This window comes from Toxotes jaculatrix, chromosome 9 (genome assembly GCF_017976425.1).
Source record: "Toxotes jaculatrix isolate fToxJac2 chromosome 9, fToxJac2.pri, whole genome shotgun sequence".
Taxonomy (NCBI): Eukaryota; Metazoa; Chordata; class Actinopteri; family Toxotidae; genus Toxotes; species Toxotes jaculatrix.
The window spans coordinates 21,625,156-21,644,746 of NC_054402.1; the positions used below are offsets into that span (position 1 = coordinate 21,625,156).

General features: G+C 41.5%; 1 protein-coding gene across 1 annotated transcript; it reads right to left on the reverse strand.

The window, feature by feature from the left end:
* Positions 1-7,110: 7,110 nt before the first annotated feature.
* Positions 7,111-16,309, reverse strand: meis3 (myeloid ecotropic viral integration site 3). Its single transcript, XM_041046360.1, has 12 exons — positions 16,207-16,309; positions 11,814-11,953; positions 11,167-11,341; positions 11,015-11,065; positions 10,864-10,914; positions 10,356-10,505; positions 10,063-10,171; positions 9,444-9,589; positions 8,666-8,742; positions 7,673-7,731; positions 7,493-7,579; positions 7,111-7,310 (listed from the first exon to the last, which is right to left on the reverse strand). The coding sequence occupies exons 1-12, from the start codon at positions 16,216-16,218 to the stop codon at positions 7,111-7,113; spliced, it is 1,257 nt and encodes a 418-aa protein (XP_040902294.1). The 5' UTR covers positions 16,219-16,309.
* Between the last annotated feature and the right edge of the window lie 3,282 nt (positions 16,310-19,591).

Below are 19,591 nucleotides of genomic sequence, written 5' to 3' on the forward strand. Positions count from 1 at the left end.
AAGCCCTGGAAGAAGCTGAAGTGGCTGTTATAGCCGCTGAACTCGGAATTGAAGTTAAAGCACCAACAGGATATGGAAGATACAGATGAAGCTGCCCCCTTAATATTTTAGCTGCCACTTCCACAACAGTGCATGTTTACCTTTCTTTTCTATTTTAAAATGATCTTTGAATTGCACATCATGTATGAAAAAAGTATAAATAATGTTTGCATGGAGAGAAAATAAGCCAGGAGGAGTTGAGGATGAACCACTTAAAATAAATTTAGTGGCATCTGAAGCCACTGACGGAGTTAAGCTGAAGACATTTAAGCACTGGAAGGAATTTCAGCAGCAGTTGAAGATAAATTAAAATAATAAGCTCTTAAAGTAGTTGAAGTGGCAGTTGAAGTGTAAGCATAGGCAGTGACAGTGGAAAATTAAGCATTTTATCAAGCTGAGTTAGCAGTTGACATTTAGGCAGTAAGAGATGTTAAAATAGCAGCTGCCATTGAAGCACTTGCACAGATGTACTGAAAGCACTTTAAAAAAAATTGTCACAGCTTAGGCTGAAGGACCGAAGCATTAAAAACAGAGGAAGCGTCAGTATTTAAAGGAGCTGAAGTGGCTGTTGAAGTTGGCATAGTTAAAAAAAATAAAATAAAGGAGCTTTAGAGGTTAAAGCACAAGCATGACCATTTTTCCTATAATTTCCAATACATTTTTTTTTTATATTCATTCCATGTATTTATTTTTTGCAATTGCTCTGTACTTAACTGCCTGGAAATTCAAACATTACCAAAATAGTTAATGAATGCACATACATCAAGCATGTACACATGTAAATAGTTATACAGGGGGCCTCTTATGTAAATGTACACACACACACACAGCTTCATGTACACACACATATGGAACCGACTCATCGCTGCATTCTAAATGACCGAGCCAATCAAATTTGCCTAATGAGACATCTGGCATTCTGCCTGCATGTGGATGTCAAGCTCAGAAACAGCTGGCCCTTCACACACACACACACACACACACACATTCCCTTTCTCTTCTCACAATTTATTAGTGCTGTCAGATCTGGTGTAAGACTGAGAAAGAAACACAGTGCTACATGCTGGATCACACATTTCACACATACACACACACATGCACACAGCAAAATTTAGGAAATGTTGAGGATGGGGTTGTGGTCAAGATTGTACTGGTCAGTGAACACACTCTCCCACACAGTTCCTTCACACATGTGATATATTATGCATACATGAGTATGTGTAACGCACTCACCACGGCCATAAATTAGATATATGGCAGTGGTGGGGGCAGTAGAAGGGGGGTGTATAGAGCAGAGGAGAGGAGTGTGGGTGTGTGTTTGTGTGTATGTGAAATGAAGGGAGGGGGGGCACAGATGGCTGTGGCCTGAGGCATTCGAAGTACTGCAGCTAAACATGGAGACTGCCATACACACAGACACACACAAGGAGGATTAGGGGGGGCTGCTGACATTTACAAACACTTAAAACATCAACTGTACAGAAGGAGAACAAGGAGACAAAGAGCCGCACAAAGCACAAACATTCAGTGGCACTATTTCCTCAGTGTTCATATCAGAGGAGGAGAAAAGATATATATATATATATATATATATATATATATATATATATATATATATATATATATATATATATATATATATATATATCATGAAAATGTATATTGTACAATATGTATATTGTTTTAACATTTACTCTTAGTTCAAATTTGAGGCAATTGTGTTTGCTTGTATTTTTCCATTTCATTCTACTTTATATGTCTACATCGCTACACTTCGGAGTTTAATATTGTACTTTTTACTCCACTACAGTAATATGACAGTTGTTGCTGCTAACCACACATTTAAGCACAAAATGACACGTTTGTACTTTTTCTTCATTCAGTGCAGGACTTTTTCATGTTGCAGTATTGTTACTGTAAGTATACTCTTTAGGTAGGAAGTACATTAACTTCTGGTTGATTAACTGCAGAAAACACCATGAAAATTAGTATTAGTACAGTATATTATTAGAATTAAAATAGAAATGCAAACTGCCTCAGCTCTCAGGCCAAAGATGTAGAAGCTGAGAGTCAGTGCACTGCGAAAAAATTTAGAAATGGGCAACTATTAGCAATAACAATGAATATGCATTAGCATTATAATTTATTAAAATCTTCATCTCTGTTTTTCATTCACATTGTGCTTAAACTGCCCTAAAGATGCCTCGCTCTGCTTCCTTTTAAGCTCAGTAATCATCTTCAGTCAGTTTGGATGAAGTACGGAGTCTGGCTGCATCTTTACAGTCCTGCCCTGCCTTGTCCTCATCTGTCACTCGTCCCCTATAATACATGTAAGTGTCATTGTCTTTGCCGCAGTCTTTCAGTGGCTGTCACCGTCCAGCAGCTTGCCTCTGTCACGGCTCGTTCACACACCCACAATAAAACTTTCTCTTCTTCTCTTTACAGCCATCCTGGTGCTTTTTCATTCCATCTCTCTGTCATTCAATTCCTCCCTGCTCTTCCTCCTTTCCCCTGCTGCATTCCTCCACCCCCCCTTTACTCCCTCCCTCCCTTCCTCCCTCTCTCCCACTTGTCTGAACTCTGACAGGTGTGTAATTGAATGATTAATGACCACCAGAGTAACCCCCACTCCCACACATGCAGACACACACTTTATGTTAAAATGGAATTGTACATATTTATGCACACACATATTCATGCGCTGACACACACATAGGCACGCGCATTTTCACATTACACACGTGTATTCATTTTGCTTCAATGGCCCAAATGGTCAAATTCAAACCAGTAGGAGTCTTGAAATGATTGAAACATTATAAGGTGTGCAGCAATACACTCAATATATTTGAAAACATCCTGCACGTGAGGGCCAACACTTCACATACACTGCTGTGGCGCTCATTCGAAATAAAAATCACACTGTTGTCATTTTAAGAAAATGTCTCAACTTGTGAATTTTACAGAATTCATCTCCCACAAAAAATGTGTTATTTGCATAAATCATTTCCTCAAACTTCAGTGAAATCCTCGTGCCTCTGATTTGTGAAGTTCTGAGGCTAAACGAGCTGCTGCAGCACTCACATTCTCCACCTCCGTACGCTGCTAGCTTCATATTCTTTTCAATGCACAAACACTGAAACACATAAATACAATCAAACACGTCCTCCCTCCCTTCTCCTCTCCATTTGTCAACATAAAGGCAGATTTCATGCAGTGTAATTCCCACCATTTACTGGAGCCTGTGATGGTGAGAGACAGGGCAGCCAATCGCAAGCAGAGGGTTTGACCATGAATCATATTGTGTGAGTGAGGCCTGTACTCTGATGTATAAATAAAGTATGTGTTGTTGATTTTTCGCCTTAGATCCCTTACCTGGGTGTCGATGTGGCAGGACTGTACATTTTAGGATCATTGTTTTCAAATAGCTGGAGAGAAAAAAAAAATCTTTCAAGAGCAGAGATATTCATATATTATGAATGGAGTCCACTGTTATACAACAGATCAACATGTGCAGAAGCTGTAGGAAGAGAAAGCACCAATATTAATATTTTAAAGCTAAAAAAAAAATTCTGATCTGTTTTTCTATATAAATGCATAATATAAAAAAAATGTTAATGTATTTCCCAATAGTGTACTGGGAAATACACGTTCTTGCTGAGAGTTAGATGATTAGATCCCTACCACTCTCTCATTTATGTACAGTTAATATAAAGATACAGCAGGCAGTCGGTTAGCTTAGCTTAGCATAAAGACTGAAAATGGGGAAACAACTAGCCTGGATCTTTCCAAAGCAAAAAGGATTCCATCAACTAGCACCTGTAATGAACACATGATATCTTATTTGTCTAATTAAAAACCAAAGTCTAAAAAATGGCATGTTGTGGATTTACAGGAGGCTGCTGGACTATTTCTTGCCACATGGTGACAACAAGACTCAATCAAACAAACCAAATCAAATGAAACCATAGCCTCTGATGTTTGCTCAAGCACTTAGTAATAGTTTAACATTTTGGGGAATAAACTGATTTGATTTTGAGATTTACCATTCTCTGATCTGTCCGAGGAGGTGAAAGAGTAAAAGTGAGGGGCTCATCCTGAACCACATGGCTGAGGAGTGAGTGTGTGGATGGACAAAGAGAAATGAAAAGTGGAGGGGTGCTGAGGTCAAGACCTGGCTGCCAGGGACAACAGCCATTTCCTGTTGACCTCTGTCTGAACTCTGGCCCCTGACCCCCCTCCTGCCCCAGGCTGAATGGGGGCAGAGTGAGGGGGGGTATTCAGTGTTTGTTGTGTGTTTGGGGTGCTGTGTGTGGGCATGGCAAAAGGTGGAATTATGCATGGATGTTTGATGGATAAAGGGATGTAGAGCAGAAGAGAGGTGAAGGTTATGAATGGGACTTGTTCATCAGGAAGTGCGAGGTGAAAAGTTAGAAGTGACAGCGCAGAAGTTGTTTAAGTTCTAAGTGTTTGTACTTTTTGACATATTATCCTTAATTTAGATGACGAACAAGTAGGAAAGAAGAATGTGAGGACTGGAAGACATCTTCAAAGGCCTCAAGGAGCTCTGGTCTGAGCCATAAAACATTAAAAAAAACATCAGACTGCTTTCCTCTCTGATAATCCAGCTTGTGTGACAAATTACTGCGGCTGCAGCCTCTGTTGGAGTTACACAGATAGTCAGAGGAGGGGCCGCAGTGACGTGACTTATGATTGGAAAAAAGGAGAAAGATTACACTATTTTTCAAGAAAAGGTCCTGAGACAGGGAAGGTGGTTTATCATAAGTGTTTGGAAATCTCTCGAAGGCGTCCTGGATTATTGTAAATCAAGAACACACAAGTGTTTTGGGCTGTTTTTCTAAATTCGGGCCTCATGTTTTTGACTGAGTTGTATTTGGGAAGTCACGAGAAAGAAGAGGAGAGCTTGAATTATGCATGTTTAACACCATGTGTTTCCCTCATTTTTATTTGATTGTGTTTGTGTTTAATTTGTGTTTATTTGTTTATTTGATTGTGTGCTGTGTTTCTGAAAAACAGGAAACTATTTTCTTGTTTGGCAAAAAATTGCAAATGTGCAAAATGAGCAACATTTTGAGCTGTTTCAGTCTAACACAAACCAAGACATCGGCTGTGTCCAAATGACATTATGAAATACTATACAGTATAAAGTCCATACTAATCTGTGAGAGCACAAGTTTACACTTTGGTCATCCATGGTGATCCAGGATGGGAACCTCTATCTCCATAAAGGCAAGATGATTCAGGCATTTTCACAAGTTTGGAACAAACTTGTGAAAATGCCTGAACAGAAGCTGACTATAGAAATATCTTTATTTTGTATTGTTTATTTAGTTAATTTAGTTAATAATAATAATAATTAAAAAAAAAACGTGTTAGAGCGTAATATTCAAACCTAAATTACAAACATGTTGTCTCATGAAAACTATAGATATTTATGTGCAACCAAGAGTCCAGTTATTTTTGGTTAGCTTCATTATCATTATTATATCATTATTCATAGGCAGATGTAATGTTTCCCAGTGATCAGAAAAGACATTCTTTAGTACATGATTTATGTGAGATTGAAGATAAAGTCCGTGTTGTGTTTAGCTGCTCCTTACATGATGATTTATGCACTTTTTAGTAAAATAAATTAAAAAAAATAAAAATACAACTAACTTGCCAACTCCGATGATGTAGTAAGAGTACAAGAAATGAGTGTACTGACATACTAAGTTTTTATTAACCTCCCAGTACCTCTGTTCATCTAAACATGACTGAGGCTGTTTTCTGAAACATAACTTTGACTCAACTGGCCAAAGGTGGAGTCACACCACACACACACACACACAAACAAACCACCATGACCAAGTCTTAGAAAAAAACATTTTAATACTTTAACGGTATTTCCCATCATCGTTCAGAAATGTATCAGCGGTCCAAGCAGAGTGGAGAGGGAGCTGAATGTTTAAAGAGTCCTTTGGCTGCAGCTCCCCTCACACACCGCTGTGACAGACAAACATGTACTTGAAATGCTTACAGAAGTTTGTGTGTGTATGTCAGTGTATGTCTGTGTGTAGAAATGGCTTTCGGTGTAGTGTGTCTTGCCGTTTGTTTGTGTGTGTATGTATGCTGTGTATTTGCATGTGTGTCGGAAAGATCCTAAGGTAACGGACACCTGATGGCATCTTAAGGAGGTCAGTGGTACGAGAGCGAGGCAGACTGGAAGTCATTCATAGTGTTTAGCTTCATGCTGAAGGAAGAGCACTAACGTTTCAACAAGCTCGTGAAGCTGCATCCGCCTGGAGTGGCACACATAAATAGAAAAATAGAATAAGAAAAAACTCAAATCAGCTTTAAATTAAGTGTGTGGCGGTGTGTGTGTGTGTGTGTCTGTGTGTGTGTGTGTGTGTGTGTGTATCTTTGACAGTCAACGTGTGCAGGAAGACAGGGAGGAGTGAAGAAGGCGTGTTCACAGGATCGAATCCCACCCAGTAATGTCCATGTGCTGTTGTAAAAAGTCTGGGGATAAATATTCAGCTGTCTCTCTGATCCAGTCGAGCGTCTTCCTGTGATTCGGCAGGCATGATGGGAAGTGTAGTTTAAAGCATGTGTCTCACCCACAGGACACAGTGGAAACATTTGGAGAGGAGGAAGCACTTCTACTCTGAAAGAGGTATGGCTTAAACCTGTGGGTCCAGACTCTGTGTGTGTGTGTGTAATGTAATGTTTATGTCTACTTATATGTGTGTGTGTGTGTGTGTGTGTGTGTGTGTGTGTGTGTGTGTGTGTGTGTGTGTGTGCGTGTGTGTGTGTGTGCGTGTGTGTGTGTGTGTGTGTGTGTTAGCGAGTGGAACAGCTACATTGAGGTCAGTGTCTTTCAGTGGGGAATGTAAACTTTCAGAGCAATGTGTCTTTTTTCTTTAAATAGTGTACTGTGTGTGTCATTACACATCCACAGCCACACACACACACACACACACTCACATACATACATATCTCATGGCACACACTCACATACACACACATACAGTCATTTTTCTTCACACACACACACCCCGACTCCCCCTGCAGCTAGTGTGCGTGTATGTCCAGTCCCTGCGCGAGGAGCGGCTCTGCGGGATGTGTGTGTGGTGGCGGGTGGAGCAGCATGGCAGGGTGGGGGTGTGGGCCTGGGTATGGGTGGAGGGAAGGTCCTGGGTGGGGAGGGTAGCCTGGCTGGGACAGGAGAGCACTGGAATAGTCACCCTGCAGAGAAGACATCCCCTGGAGACCTGGTGGGGCAAAAACACAGGAACAGGTTTTTATTGTAATTAAGATGGAATCATTTTTAAGATTTGGCTCCATTAATATGGAGAAATACAGAGAAGATACAGAAGATGAATTTTTGAGAATATTTTGCACTTTTTGTTTCAGAGTGCGTGTGTGTGCAGTATTTCCCCACAGGCTACCGTACCTGCTGTTCGAAGACCGAGGTGGGCCTGTCCGTCAAGCCCGTAGCCCCCGAGAGCTGCTCCCTCCGGGCTGTAGGGACCACCCTGACCTGTGAGACAACACACTATCAGACACAAATATACAACAGACACACACTCTACAGTATATACGCAGAGCAGCTGACTGACTTATAAACACTGACCTGAGCGATTTGACTGGTCAATCATCGGCTGAACTATTCTCCTCCTGGCGTTGATGAACCTTTACAGGGAAGAGAGACATAAAGAAAGCATGTGTCCAGAGAGAGGAGAGAGAGAGGGAGAGAGGGAGAGAGGGAGAGAGATGGACAAGGCCACCCATTAATGGAGAAAAAGGCTGAGCGGGAGACCACTAACCTTCTCCCTTTTACAACCACTTAACCCTTTCAGAGGGCACAGTAAATCAGCGTTAGGGGAGAGAAGGTATTGATCGCCCCTGTGATAATTGATTGATCTGCATTGATTGGGTCACTCTGTGTGTGAGCACAAATAAAAACATGCAAATGATCAGATTACAAAATATACTGTTTCGGCTGTAATACACACTCTGTATTTTCTAAGTTGTGTGTTTGTGTATCTATAACTGAGGTACAGAAAACTGATCATCATGAAAGAACTAATTGATCAGCAGCATGGATGTACCCTGCACATGTATGTTCATACGCATGCGTTTTGCCTGTGCAGATATATGCCTATGGAGTGAATAGGGAGTTTGGGAGCTGTTAATCATCTGATTATTGGATATTGATTTGCTCTTCTGTTTTATGAACATGGAGTAAGTAGATTTTACGACTCTGCAGCTTCAGAGAAAAATGCTTAGTAGGACATTTCTTCCTTGGTTACAAGCTTCTATCTAATAAAGTAGATTATAGTCTTCTCTGAAAGTCTTGTAAAAGTGCTACCTTTCATTTAATTAACATTTATTCACACAAAATGTCCACAATAAAGAGTAACTAAGAAAAAATGTGACTTCAGTGAGTTGTAAAATATGGATACGGTTCATTTCTGCCTCAGACTATGAATCCAATATGTTATTGACATAACGGCCATGTTGTCAAATTGAAAGTTGACGCTTTCCATTTAAACAAGACAGTTTAACTCCTTATTGATAAGCCATATAGGGCTAGAATTAGTGTATTGATTCGGTGTGCACTGACCAGTTGTTGACCTGTAAGATGGTCAGTCCCGTGTCCTGCGACAGCTGCTTCTTCTGCTCCTCAGATGGGTACGGGTGCTGGGAAAGGACACACACAGCTAGGGTTAAAGAAATTAAAAAAAACACACAACCAGACTTTGGGGTGTGATGTTTGTGGCTTTCTTGCAGAGGCTTAACTAAATGCACGTGGATCAACAGGAGAATCATCTTGAGGCTACTTGAGGCTGAAATCTAGAATAAAACAATGCGTGTGATCTCTCGGTGTGAATACTGATGACCTTCCATCTGAATTCACATCTACACTCACAGTTTCAACCTCAGCAACCCCTCACCCTCTCTCTGTACTTCTCTCTCTCTTTCTCTCTCTCACACACACATATTGTAATAATTGGAGTAGAGCAACATTTGACCTGCCTCATTTAATAGCTAATTACCAATCTAACCACCTCATCAACAATTACTCACTCCATTTCTATCACTTCCACAATTATTCAATGGCGAGCATATTCACATAATCACTTAATCCCCCGATTTTTCATTAAATTTAATTGACCTCCATTATACACTCGCTTCACCTCTCTGTCAGTGACGTTTGAACTCACACTAAATCCTCTCTTTCTGTAATTATCCTCTCATCCAGAGCTTTACACAAGCTTTCTTTGTTTTCTTACAGCTCTGCAGGATGGTATTTAATTACTGGCAAAATTCTATATTCTATAGCTGTTCATGTGTAATTATTAATTTGGACGTGATAAGAGCATGAAGAAGCTGACTCTCACCGTCAGGTGCTGGAAGAGCCACGCTCTCATGATGTTTGTGGCCACTTTAGGGAAGATCCCTCTCTTCTTGTTGTTCCTCCTGTCTCTGTCAGACTCGTCCTCCTCTCCTGTGCTGGGCGAGGCCACTCCTCCATCCAGACCATCGCCTGCAGGGAGACCATGGAAACAATGTACGTTAGTGACTGTGTATGTGTATATGTATGTGTATGTACGTCTGTAAGGGTCCATCAGAGTGATGTTTTTGCTGATATTCTGTATCAGTATTCACACATTTCTTTCATTACATTTGACCATTTGAAAACCAAAAAAGACAATTTCCGCATTCCCAAACCAATGCACACTTAGCAACAACTACTGTAATGATGATCAGCTCTGCAACAAATATCAAACCTAGTGTACAGTGTTCATCATATCAAAGTAGGACTCCACCCAGCAATTATTTCCATTACAGTCATTTAGAGTGTTACAGTCCATGGTGCATGTGTAATAGGCTGTGAGTGATTGTTGTTGCAGAAGTGGCAATTATATTGTGTTAATGCACACCTTCGTCTCCCTGCCTGCATCTGTGCTCTGCAGTGTTTTCTCTCACACACAGTGTTTCCAGTTTGTGTGCATGTACCTGTGTCGCTACAGTTGTCTGCTGTGCTGTGTGAAGGCAGGCCACAGGTGCCTGGTGTTCCCAGAGGAGTAGAGGCACATTCATCTGGCTCCCGAAGCCATGATGCATTCTGTAGGGAGACAGTAAGAGAGAGTGAGGGAGAGAGGAGGTTGGAGGTGGGGCAGATGGAGAGGAGTGAGAACAACGCATCATGAAGCATGTGGGTACTATTCAGACATCCAGTGCATGCAGCTGGACAGGTGAACGGTGGAGTCTCTACTACAGTGCATAATGTTTGGCATTCAGTGTCTCACCTGCTCTGACAGACTGGTGCAGGATCCAGTGAAGTCCTCCATGTCAGACTTGGAGCCGCCCTCCCGCTCATCCAGGACCAGGTCTGTGGGCATTTTGCCCTTCAGACAGGTGATGTAGCGATGGCAGAAGTTATCACACAGGTCATGCACCTGAGGAGACAGGTTTACATCCATCAGTGCAAACTGTTAACACCACTTTCTAATCAGTACATAAACAGCTCATAGCAGTGCGGTGAACATTAAAGAAGGAGTTCACATTTTTTCGAGTCTGTTCACGTCAATATTCATGTTCATATGTATATTAAAATAGTTTTAGATTCCCCACTTTTTGAACTGTTGTTTATTCATCTTATGAGTATTTGATTATGGTGCCGTTTAGCAATTGGCATGTAATTCCTGGATATGAGACTTTCCCACAAGCCCATGAACACACGGTACCCATACTGAAAAAGTCCATGAAAATATAAGAATGACCAATAAAGAAAGAAAACACTGTGCTTCCACCAACCTTCTCTAACTCCAGTAAATGAAAGCGAAGAACCTGTATGGCCTGGATCATCTGTGTAGAGGAGAATGCAGATGAATTGTCGATACATAATCCACAATACATACGTGAAGATGTGTTTCATATTTTAGTGTAATGTCAGTGTGCATCATACCAAGTTGTCCAGCTCAGGATTGGAGGAAAATATGGGTTTCTCTGAACGAATCTGCAACACAAGTTACACACAACACAACTAATTATTACAAATCTGAAAACAGGCTTTAATTGGTATCTGTCCTGTGATTGGCTGTCTTAGCTGCCACTTGCCTGCTTAGCAAACGCAGCGATGTCATCGTTGAAGGATTCGGAGGAGCAGACGTCGCTGTGATTGGTCATGCCGTGGAGGTGGGAGGTGGCTGAGAGGGAGGCGGAGTCTCGAGGGGAGCAGGTGGCCAGCTCACACTTCTCAAACACTAAGGCCAGCAGTGGAAACAGTGGGTGACTGCAGGCACACACACACACAGATAGAGACATACATACAGACAGTTAACATACTATACTGTACATAAACACAGTAACAGTTGACACAGTGTACACATGATACATTCACAGAAGGTGTTACAGGAAACTTTATACCTCAGTATTTATGAAACAGACAGCTGTAAACACTTCACATGTTTTCTCATATTCAGACATATACAAATATATTGCACTTTTTTTTGCCATATCCTGCACTTGCTGCTTTTGCACTTCTGGTTAGATGCTAACTGCATTTCGTTACCCTGTCCCTGTACATGTGTAATGACAATAAAGTTGAATCTAATCTAATCTAATCTAATCTAATATACTGTATGTTAATCTGCTAAAAGTGCATGTGTAGTTTAAACTGTTTTTTAGCGACTGACAGACAAAAACAAATCACTGTATCCACCACATCTAGGGTTTCAAACAAACATACACACACACATACTCACCCATAGATCTGGTCTTTGTGGTGCTTGAGGGAGTCAGGGATGGTGGGTCCGTATTGTGGGGGATGAACCGGCCTGACATCATCCCCGTACCCCCCCAACGACATGCCCTCCGACCCTGAGTAGTGCACCAGCTCTTCATACTAAAACACAATTAGATGGAAAGACAGAAAACATGAGACACGTTCGACATCTGTGCCTGTCTGACATCAAATCTTATTGTGATTTTATTATGTGGCTGAGCTGTCAGGGGGGCTTCAGCGGCACAGCTTACTGGACTAATGCTCAGTTAGGAGATCTGATGGGGTTTTACTCTAGAGCAGAGCTTGAGTCTGAACTGCTGTAGATATCTTGTTGTGCCATTTACTGTAATATTAGAATTTACTGTTGCATGGTGTGTATGTATATAGTTGTGTATTTGGGCTGCAGCTAACATTATTTTCATTACTGAATAATCAGATAATTATTGTTGCAGATAAATTTTCTGTTGATTCAGTAATCAATCAATTTGCTAATTGTGTGAATATACGTGTGTATTTGTAGATTTTAGTGACAGTAGTGTTGTAGTAGGAAAACAATAATCATTCCAATCACTCTAGTAATTCATTGTTGTAAGCTAAACAAACACCAACGTTAACACAAATAACGAGTCAGAAAAGAATAAACCTCTTTTTACATAAGTCATTCATGGACCAACACTACAGTTTTGTGTACTGTACAATCCACTTGTGCGTGTGTGCAGATCCCAGTTTCCTCATGAGAAAACCTTGGTGATTTGACGTTTGAAGTATTACATGCTGCTGAAAATTCTGCCACTCTCAGGATTATGAAACCCAGATGAAACCCTTTCTAAAGCGCTTGGATAACCTCAAAAATGCAGAGCAGTCACAAAGAAAAAGCAGCTTTTCTTGGTTCTTGAAATGTCTAGTGCCTGCTGCTTAGAAGAAAAGCAGAGGACAGGATGACAAAAGAAGGAGGTGAGTGAGATTCTCAGTGAAAGACAGTGAGCCCATAGCTGCTAACATGGTCTTCTCCCTCCTAAAGTCAGACTAGACAGGAGCCGTGCTGAGACGTCCCTCACAGCCCGCTGTGACAGCCTCACAGGGGCCTGTTCCCACACACACTCTAACACAGGATGGATCAGACACACATATGGCCTCGCTCGCAGACACAATGGCACACATGCACAGATACATCAGGAGACAAACATAACACACAGCAGAGCTTACACACATAGCATCATGAATATACATGCTCCCTCCCTGCCCTGTCTCTCTCTCTCTGTGTGTGTGTGTGTGTGTGTGTGTGTGTGTGTGTGTGTGTGTGTGTGTGTGTGTGTGTGTGTGTGTGTGTGTGTGTGTGTGTGTGTGTGTGTGTGTGTGTGTTACGGAGCTAATTTGTGCTTCACTGCAGCTTCTGTCTCTGAGGCGACGTTGCTCAGGTCAGCAGATCTGCTTCTGTTTCTCTTTCTGCTGGATTAAAAGGGACTCCCGCTGCAGTCCCGCAGGGCCACAGGGATCACAGACAGACAGCACCTGCTAGGTGGCCTGGCCCTGGACACCTTTCACTTCTGTGTTATTTTAACCAAGCCATAAAAGTTATGATCCGCATAGCCTAGCTTTTTCTGTGGACACTATTCCCCAGGTAGGCAACAACCGCAAGAGGTTATGATTTACTCCAGAAGCATGTGACTGGAGGACAGTAATTCACTTAGGTTTGTTTTTTTTTTTAGATTTGAAGTTGTTTAAACATTGAAACCACATTCCTGTTTATTAGTTACACTTGTTTACATCATCAGGACTCACATAACACACACACACCAAGATTTTTATTTTTTGTCCACTTTGAGATGATTTTTCTTTATGGAGTGTATAAATATCTTAACTGTAAGTGGTGAGACAGAAACAGTGAAACCCAACATAAAAGCAATAATTCTTATATATTCTGTCTATATTGACCTCTTGGAATGAAATAAAATATAAATTAACTTCCCTCGTGAAAACCCCTCTGCAGGACCCCTGGAGGTCTCTGGTCCCCACTTTTAAGAACCACTGTCCTAAATGGCTTATCAAATTATTGTATGTCAGAGTCCCATATGGTCATCGGGATCACAGAAAGCACCTGCTCTGAGGCCCTGGCCCGGGACACCTTCTAGTTTTTATGGAGGCTGGCTATTAACACAACCACCGCTATCGGATTGCGCGTCTCTCTTTACGCACGGCCCCTATCGAGTTTCTGTGCGTCAAGCGGATCAAAGCGCACAAGTCAAGATGACAAATTCCGAGAATTTTCACTTTTTTAAAAGTCACGGAGGTGGTCAACAGGCTTCAGATGGCAGGACAACAACTTTTAATTGTGTTATTTCAGAAAAGTTACTATAGGCCTAACAGGCGAGTTTAGCTTACTTCTGCTGGGAAGACAAATCCACGGGGCCACAAACTTATCATGAGCTGTAGGAATAACATCGTTTAACTTTGTAGAACTGGATTTTTGTTAGGCTGAAACTAAATTGTGTAAAACAAATAGTAAACCGTGGAGACGAAATTAGGTCAACCGCTTCTTATTATGTTTCAGACAGTGTAAAAAGTCTCACTCAATTATTAAACCTCCAAAACAATGAATTAAGAATGACGGGTCTTTTTAACTGTGTGAACGTCTGAATTATAATATAGTGCATGTGTATTGTCTTCGAAATTCTGCTCCCTTTTTCTACATCCAAATCGTTTTGCAGAAAACAAGCTAATCACATCGAATTCGTTAGTTTTTTCAGTGCATCAATTCAATAAAAGGGTGAATTTGTTTGAGGATCATTTCACGTCAAGAAACGGTTAAAGTGTCCAACGTGAACTCTGATGAATTTGCCGTAAGTTTTGTCGTTTGTATGCTCTTTAACAAACAAGACATTCGCACTAAAGGGATGCAAAGTATTTATAGAAATTCTGAGTTTTTAACGAGTAAGTGTGGATTTGTTAAAACTGCCTAAAGTTTTAAATTTGTTAGGCTGCAGACAGATTTAGAAAAAATCACATCAATATTTTTAAGCAGTTGAAAACTAAAAAAAAAAAAAAAAAACGGACCTGTTGCAGGTTGAAGCTGGAGCTCCGCCTCTGAAGGGCCACAAAACAACTGAAACTTTTTATTTTTTAAACTCGCAAAATCCGGTTCCACATCCAAACATACATTATCCCACCAATCTCAGTTTGATTTAATTGAAATTTTGCATCAGAGAACTGGCTTTAGTTTGTCATAGACCGTCACTACTATTCAAAATAAAATATAAGGACATACTGGGACAGTGAAAATATATTATTCATTCCTTGCTTTTAGGAGACAGTAATCCCTCTACATGAATAAAAGACCAATATATACACAGTATAGAGTATACAGTACATAGTATAAGTAAATTAATATTATTGTTTCTTCAATCTGATTTGGAATATCTTTATTTAAATTCTGTTTTTAAGGTAGAGTTGGTTGTGTGTGTGTGTGTGTGTGTGTGTGTGTGTGTGTGTGTGTGTACCGTTCCTCTGCCCCTCTCCTTCTGCTCTGTTTTCATACAGCAGGGATTTTCTGTCTACACATTGAACAACTCTAATTGCTCTCCTCCACTCAGGTCTCAGTCCTGCTGCCCGCCAGCCTCTGCCTGTCTCTCCACCACCACCACCACCATGCCTCTGAATCACTGTAGCAAAAAAACTGACCTACTTACCGAGTTGAAGAGCTGCATCTCCTCTCCTCTGCCTCTTAATGACCTACACTTAAGCTACTCTCTAACCCATATATGCCATTACAACGCCTCACTGCGATTACACAACAATAAATCCATGTTATTTAAAAGAGAGGATGAAATATTGGATCCAAATCTATAGTTCCTTATGGGGTGTATGGGCTGACATCTACATTGCCAGTTATACATAACCTCCGCTGAACTGATTCCACCTTGTGAATTAGGGATTACGACTGGTCGAGGGGGTGGGTTTAAAAGTTGTTTCTCACTGTTTCTGCGCAGCACCATGAAGGCGCTTTCAGGTAAATATTTGGTGGCATATAAAGATGATTTCTGAATAGTTTTTATGTTACTTTAAAAGGGCTGAGATGCGTTCTGCTGGCACGCTTTCCTGTTGTTTTTCCCTAAACATCCAGCCCATGCCAGCACAGTCCACTAGTCTGTTTCCACCGGGCCTTCTCTTTTTGTGTGTGTGTGTGGCGGCTAAACCCGACCAGAGACTGGGCAGTGCAAAGAGGATTCCCAACCATATGCTCCCATTATGATGCTTTTCTAATTACCCCTTTTCCTCTTCTAATATAAATCAGTCTCAGCCAGGCTCTGGTCTGAACCATTGTTCAAGAAAAAAAGAGAAAGAAAAAACAAAAAACAAAAAAACAGCAGACCTACCCTCTTCTCCATGCGACTCGACAGCCAGTCCTACACCGGAGATGATGATGCGCTGCTCGGCTAGTCCAGCGAGCTTTGCTCCCTTCCTGTGTCCCTGGGGTCCTGGAAATAAAAGTGCACGTGTTTTTTTTTTATGTGCATTAGCAGTTAAGTAGTAAACATGGTTAACATCAAGCATAAACGACCTCTGATGTTTCAACAAAAACATCAGGCTGTGGATAGAAAACACTCAAGACCTGTTCCTTGTGTGTGTGTGTGTGTGTGTTTACTCCGAGCCCATCGCGTTTTATATTACAACATAATGATGGGACTGTTTGATTTTATGGACGTCTGATGTCCTGATACCCTATTGTCAATGTAAGCTTAATGCTTTAGAGGTAATAAACGCTCTAATAAAGCTCGCAGCCTATTAAATGCTATAGTAAATGCTATTTCCTGATGATGTTGAGTAATACACGGCTCCAGTAAATGGTGTAAAATGTCCCCACCGAGACGTAAATATTCGCCGTATCCAGTCCAGTCCTGTCCGGCCCGGGTCCGATGTAGTCCAGAAACCCTGGCGAAAGGGAGCAGCGGCTTCCTGCAGCGTCTCGCCTCCGACTGGTGCGCCTCTCGCTCCGGCTCGCAGAGCTTCGGGATGCTCGGTGCTATGGAAGACAGATAGAAAGCGTCCCTTCCTTTTTGGCTCCTTGTGCTCGCTGTCCGCGCAGCACACGGCGACAGGCTGGAAAATGTCACGACTGGGAATGAGCGATGGTGTTTTGCAGACTCAAGAGGAGCGAAGAAGAAGAAGGAGGAGGAGGAGGGGAAGGAGGAGAGGAGGAGGAGGAGGAGGAATGGTGATGGTGGTGGTAGTGGTGGCGGTGTGTGGGGAGGTTTCGGAGGGTCAAAACGCGACGGGGTCTCTTGGCCCCCCTCCCTCCCTCCCTCCCTCTCTCCATCCCTCCTCCTCCCTCTTCCTCCTTTACTCCTCCTCCTCCTTATCACAAACACAAACGCCGGTGAAGAAGAAGAAGAAGACCTCCTCGGTCGTTTTATCTCGGCTCTCCTCTGAGCCGAGATATCACCCCTCCATCATCCAACCATCCTTCCCTCCGTCCTCCTCATCTTCGCTGCAGCTGCGCTTTAATCATAACTGAAGCTCAGAATAATCGTGATAACTCACTCACTCCGGTGGGATGAAGCATGTTCAACACGAATCTCTTAAACTCTGGACCGTCAATTAAAGTGATAAGAATATGTTCGGTATTCAAATCCCCCACACACCAAGCGTCTGCAGCTGCCAAGCATCTAATTCTGAAGTGAATTTGCTCCAAAGTCTTTATAGTATGATTACAAAGGCAGCACATTTTGAAAACTATCAGCAAGAGAGTTAAAACTAAAATTAAAATACATTTAGACGGTTGTTTTGCCTGCAGTAGATTTCATTTTAAGGGCTGTTTTAGTAATAAATACATAAATAAAAAGTTTTCCCTCTTGCCGGACCATAAATAAGTCTGAAGCGTGCTTGATGACAAGAAATTTACCGACTGATAATAGCTTTCAAAGTGTTTTATTGTCTCTGTCTATTCTCGGTCAGCCTTTTGACACAGCCCAAATGTCCCCCTTTGGCCTTCTTTTTGTTGATTGAGAAGAGTGAGAAAACAAAGCCATTATCGTGAGAAAGTTTAATTTTAACTAGAGAGAGAGAAAGAAAAAAAACCTTTCACATGCTGCTGGAATAGCTAAACTCCCAGTCTTGTGTTGTAAATGACACCTGAGTAACATAATAATTATTCACAACGCTCCTCTTCCCCCGGCCCCGCTGTGAGGGGCCAACAGGCGGCTGCACTTCAATCACCGGCGGCTTGGCGGGGAACAGCAGGCCGGGGCAGGCGTCTCCGTGGGCGGCATGGAGTTTGACCGTGGGGCCGCCCGTGAGGGCCCCGCACTGTCCTTGCAGCTCAGGGTCTTTCAACTCTGCAGGGTGCTGGTTTCCAACAGGGGGTGATCACAGCGCTCAACCCCCTCCTACACTGAGCCGGTGATTCAGCCATGAAGTGGTGTCAATGGGCTGGAAACGGCGACCCCAGGCTTGTTTTCACTTTGTTAACAGGTTGAATGAAAAGGATTAACATTTAAGTGTGTATCATCTGACAAATTCATGTTCCCAGGGACTGATTTCCTTTTTATCTCTTGGTGCAAAAACATTTACAGTTCACACACAGGCTAAACTTTAATGTTAGGTAATGAAAGTGACTCCTTTCTCCTGGTTTCTCTTCAGGACATTTCAACTTGTTGCTTGAGTTGGACCACAAATCTCCATCCTCTGTAACATTTATCCAACACACTGTTATCTAAACTTGTAGATTACAGTCATTTACATCACAAACACTAAAGGATCTGTCGTTTTTATCACCGTGTGTCTGAGGGGCAACACCTACTCTCAACGCCGTTTATGACAACATGTTTTGACACAGTTAAGTGTTAAGTTTATACAGAAAGGTAACTTAATTGCATTGACTGTTCCTAAAGAGGACACACAGATGTCCTAAAATAACTTGTCCTTAGAAAGATAGAACAATATCTGATCATAATACACCACACATGAAGGTGGAATTAAAGCAAACATAATGTGGAATATGATCAAGAGTAAAAACATTTAAAGAGCCTCATTGGCTCTTAAGAGAGAGTGTTGTTCTATTATGGGAATCAGAAAAAACACACTTAAACAGTGTCCTTAAAACAAATGATTTAAATCCTATTTGTTGTTTTATTTAAACCCTAATATTTTGTTTAGAGTCCCCAGAGGACACGGGCCCCATTTAACAGCTTAAAAGCACTCCTAACTTTGTTTTATCAGCTTAATACTCCATGACTTTTCCTTCTTTTGCTTATCAATATAATTTTGAAGTGCTGAAAATTATGCATTACTTCTGTTATAAAACACGGTTAAATACAATCAATTTTCATAATGATCTATGTCTGTAATTTGTTTTGGCAGTTCTATTAACACAACACTACCCCTCTCAAATCCCAAATCCCAAGTCTATCTGGATTTCAGTTATCAAGGTTTTATAACAGCGCAGAGGTCAAACAGGGGGTCACACCTCTCTTGGGTATAATTGACCCCAAACATAGGTAATCCACCATTCACCATATAGCTGATCATGCACTGATTTCACTATCTTTAGATGACTTTTAAACAAATTCCTGATTTGTTTTGTCTTGTTAAAGAAATAATAGATACATTTGCTCATGCATAGCTTGTATGGACATGAAATTTTCCTTTATTTGTTGTAATAGAAAGCTTCATGGTTATATCTGTATTTTTCCACTTTCATCAGATGTGTCAGCACAGTTTGTGTCTCAGGTCGCTGCATACTATTTTTAATGAGGTCAGAAG

Coding starts and splice junctions, on each gene's coding strand:
- meis3 (XM_041046360.1), bottom strand. Junction 7,732..8,665: donor ATCTTACAGGTCAACAACTG/GTCAGTGCACAC, acceptor TTCCCTGTAAAG/GTTCATCAACGCCAGGAGGA. Junction 7,311..7,492: donor CCTCGGTCTTCGAACAGCAG/GTACGGTAGCCT, acceptor TTGCCCCACCAG/GTCTCCAGGGGATGTCTTCT.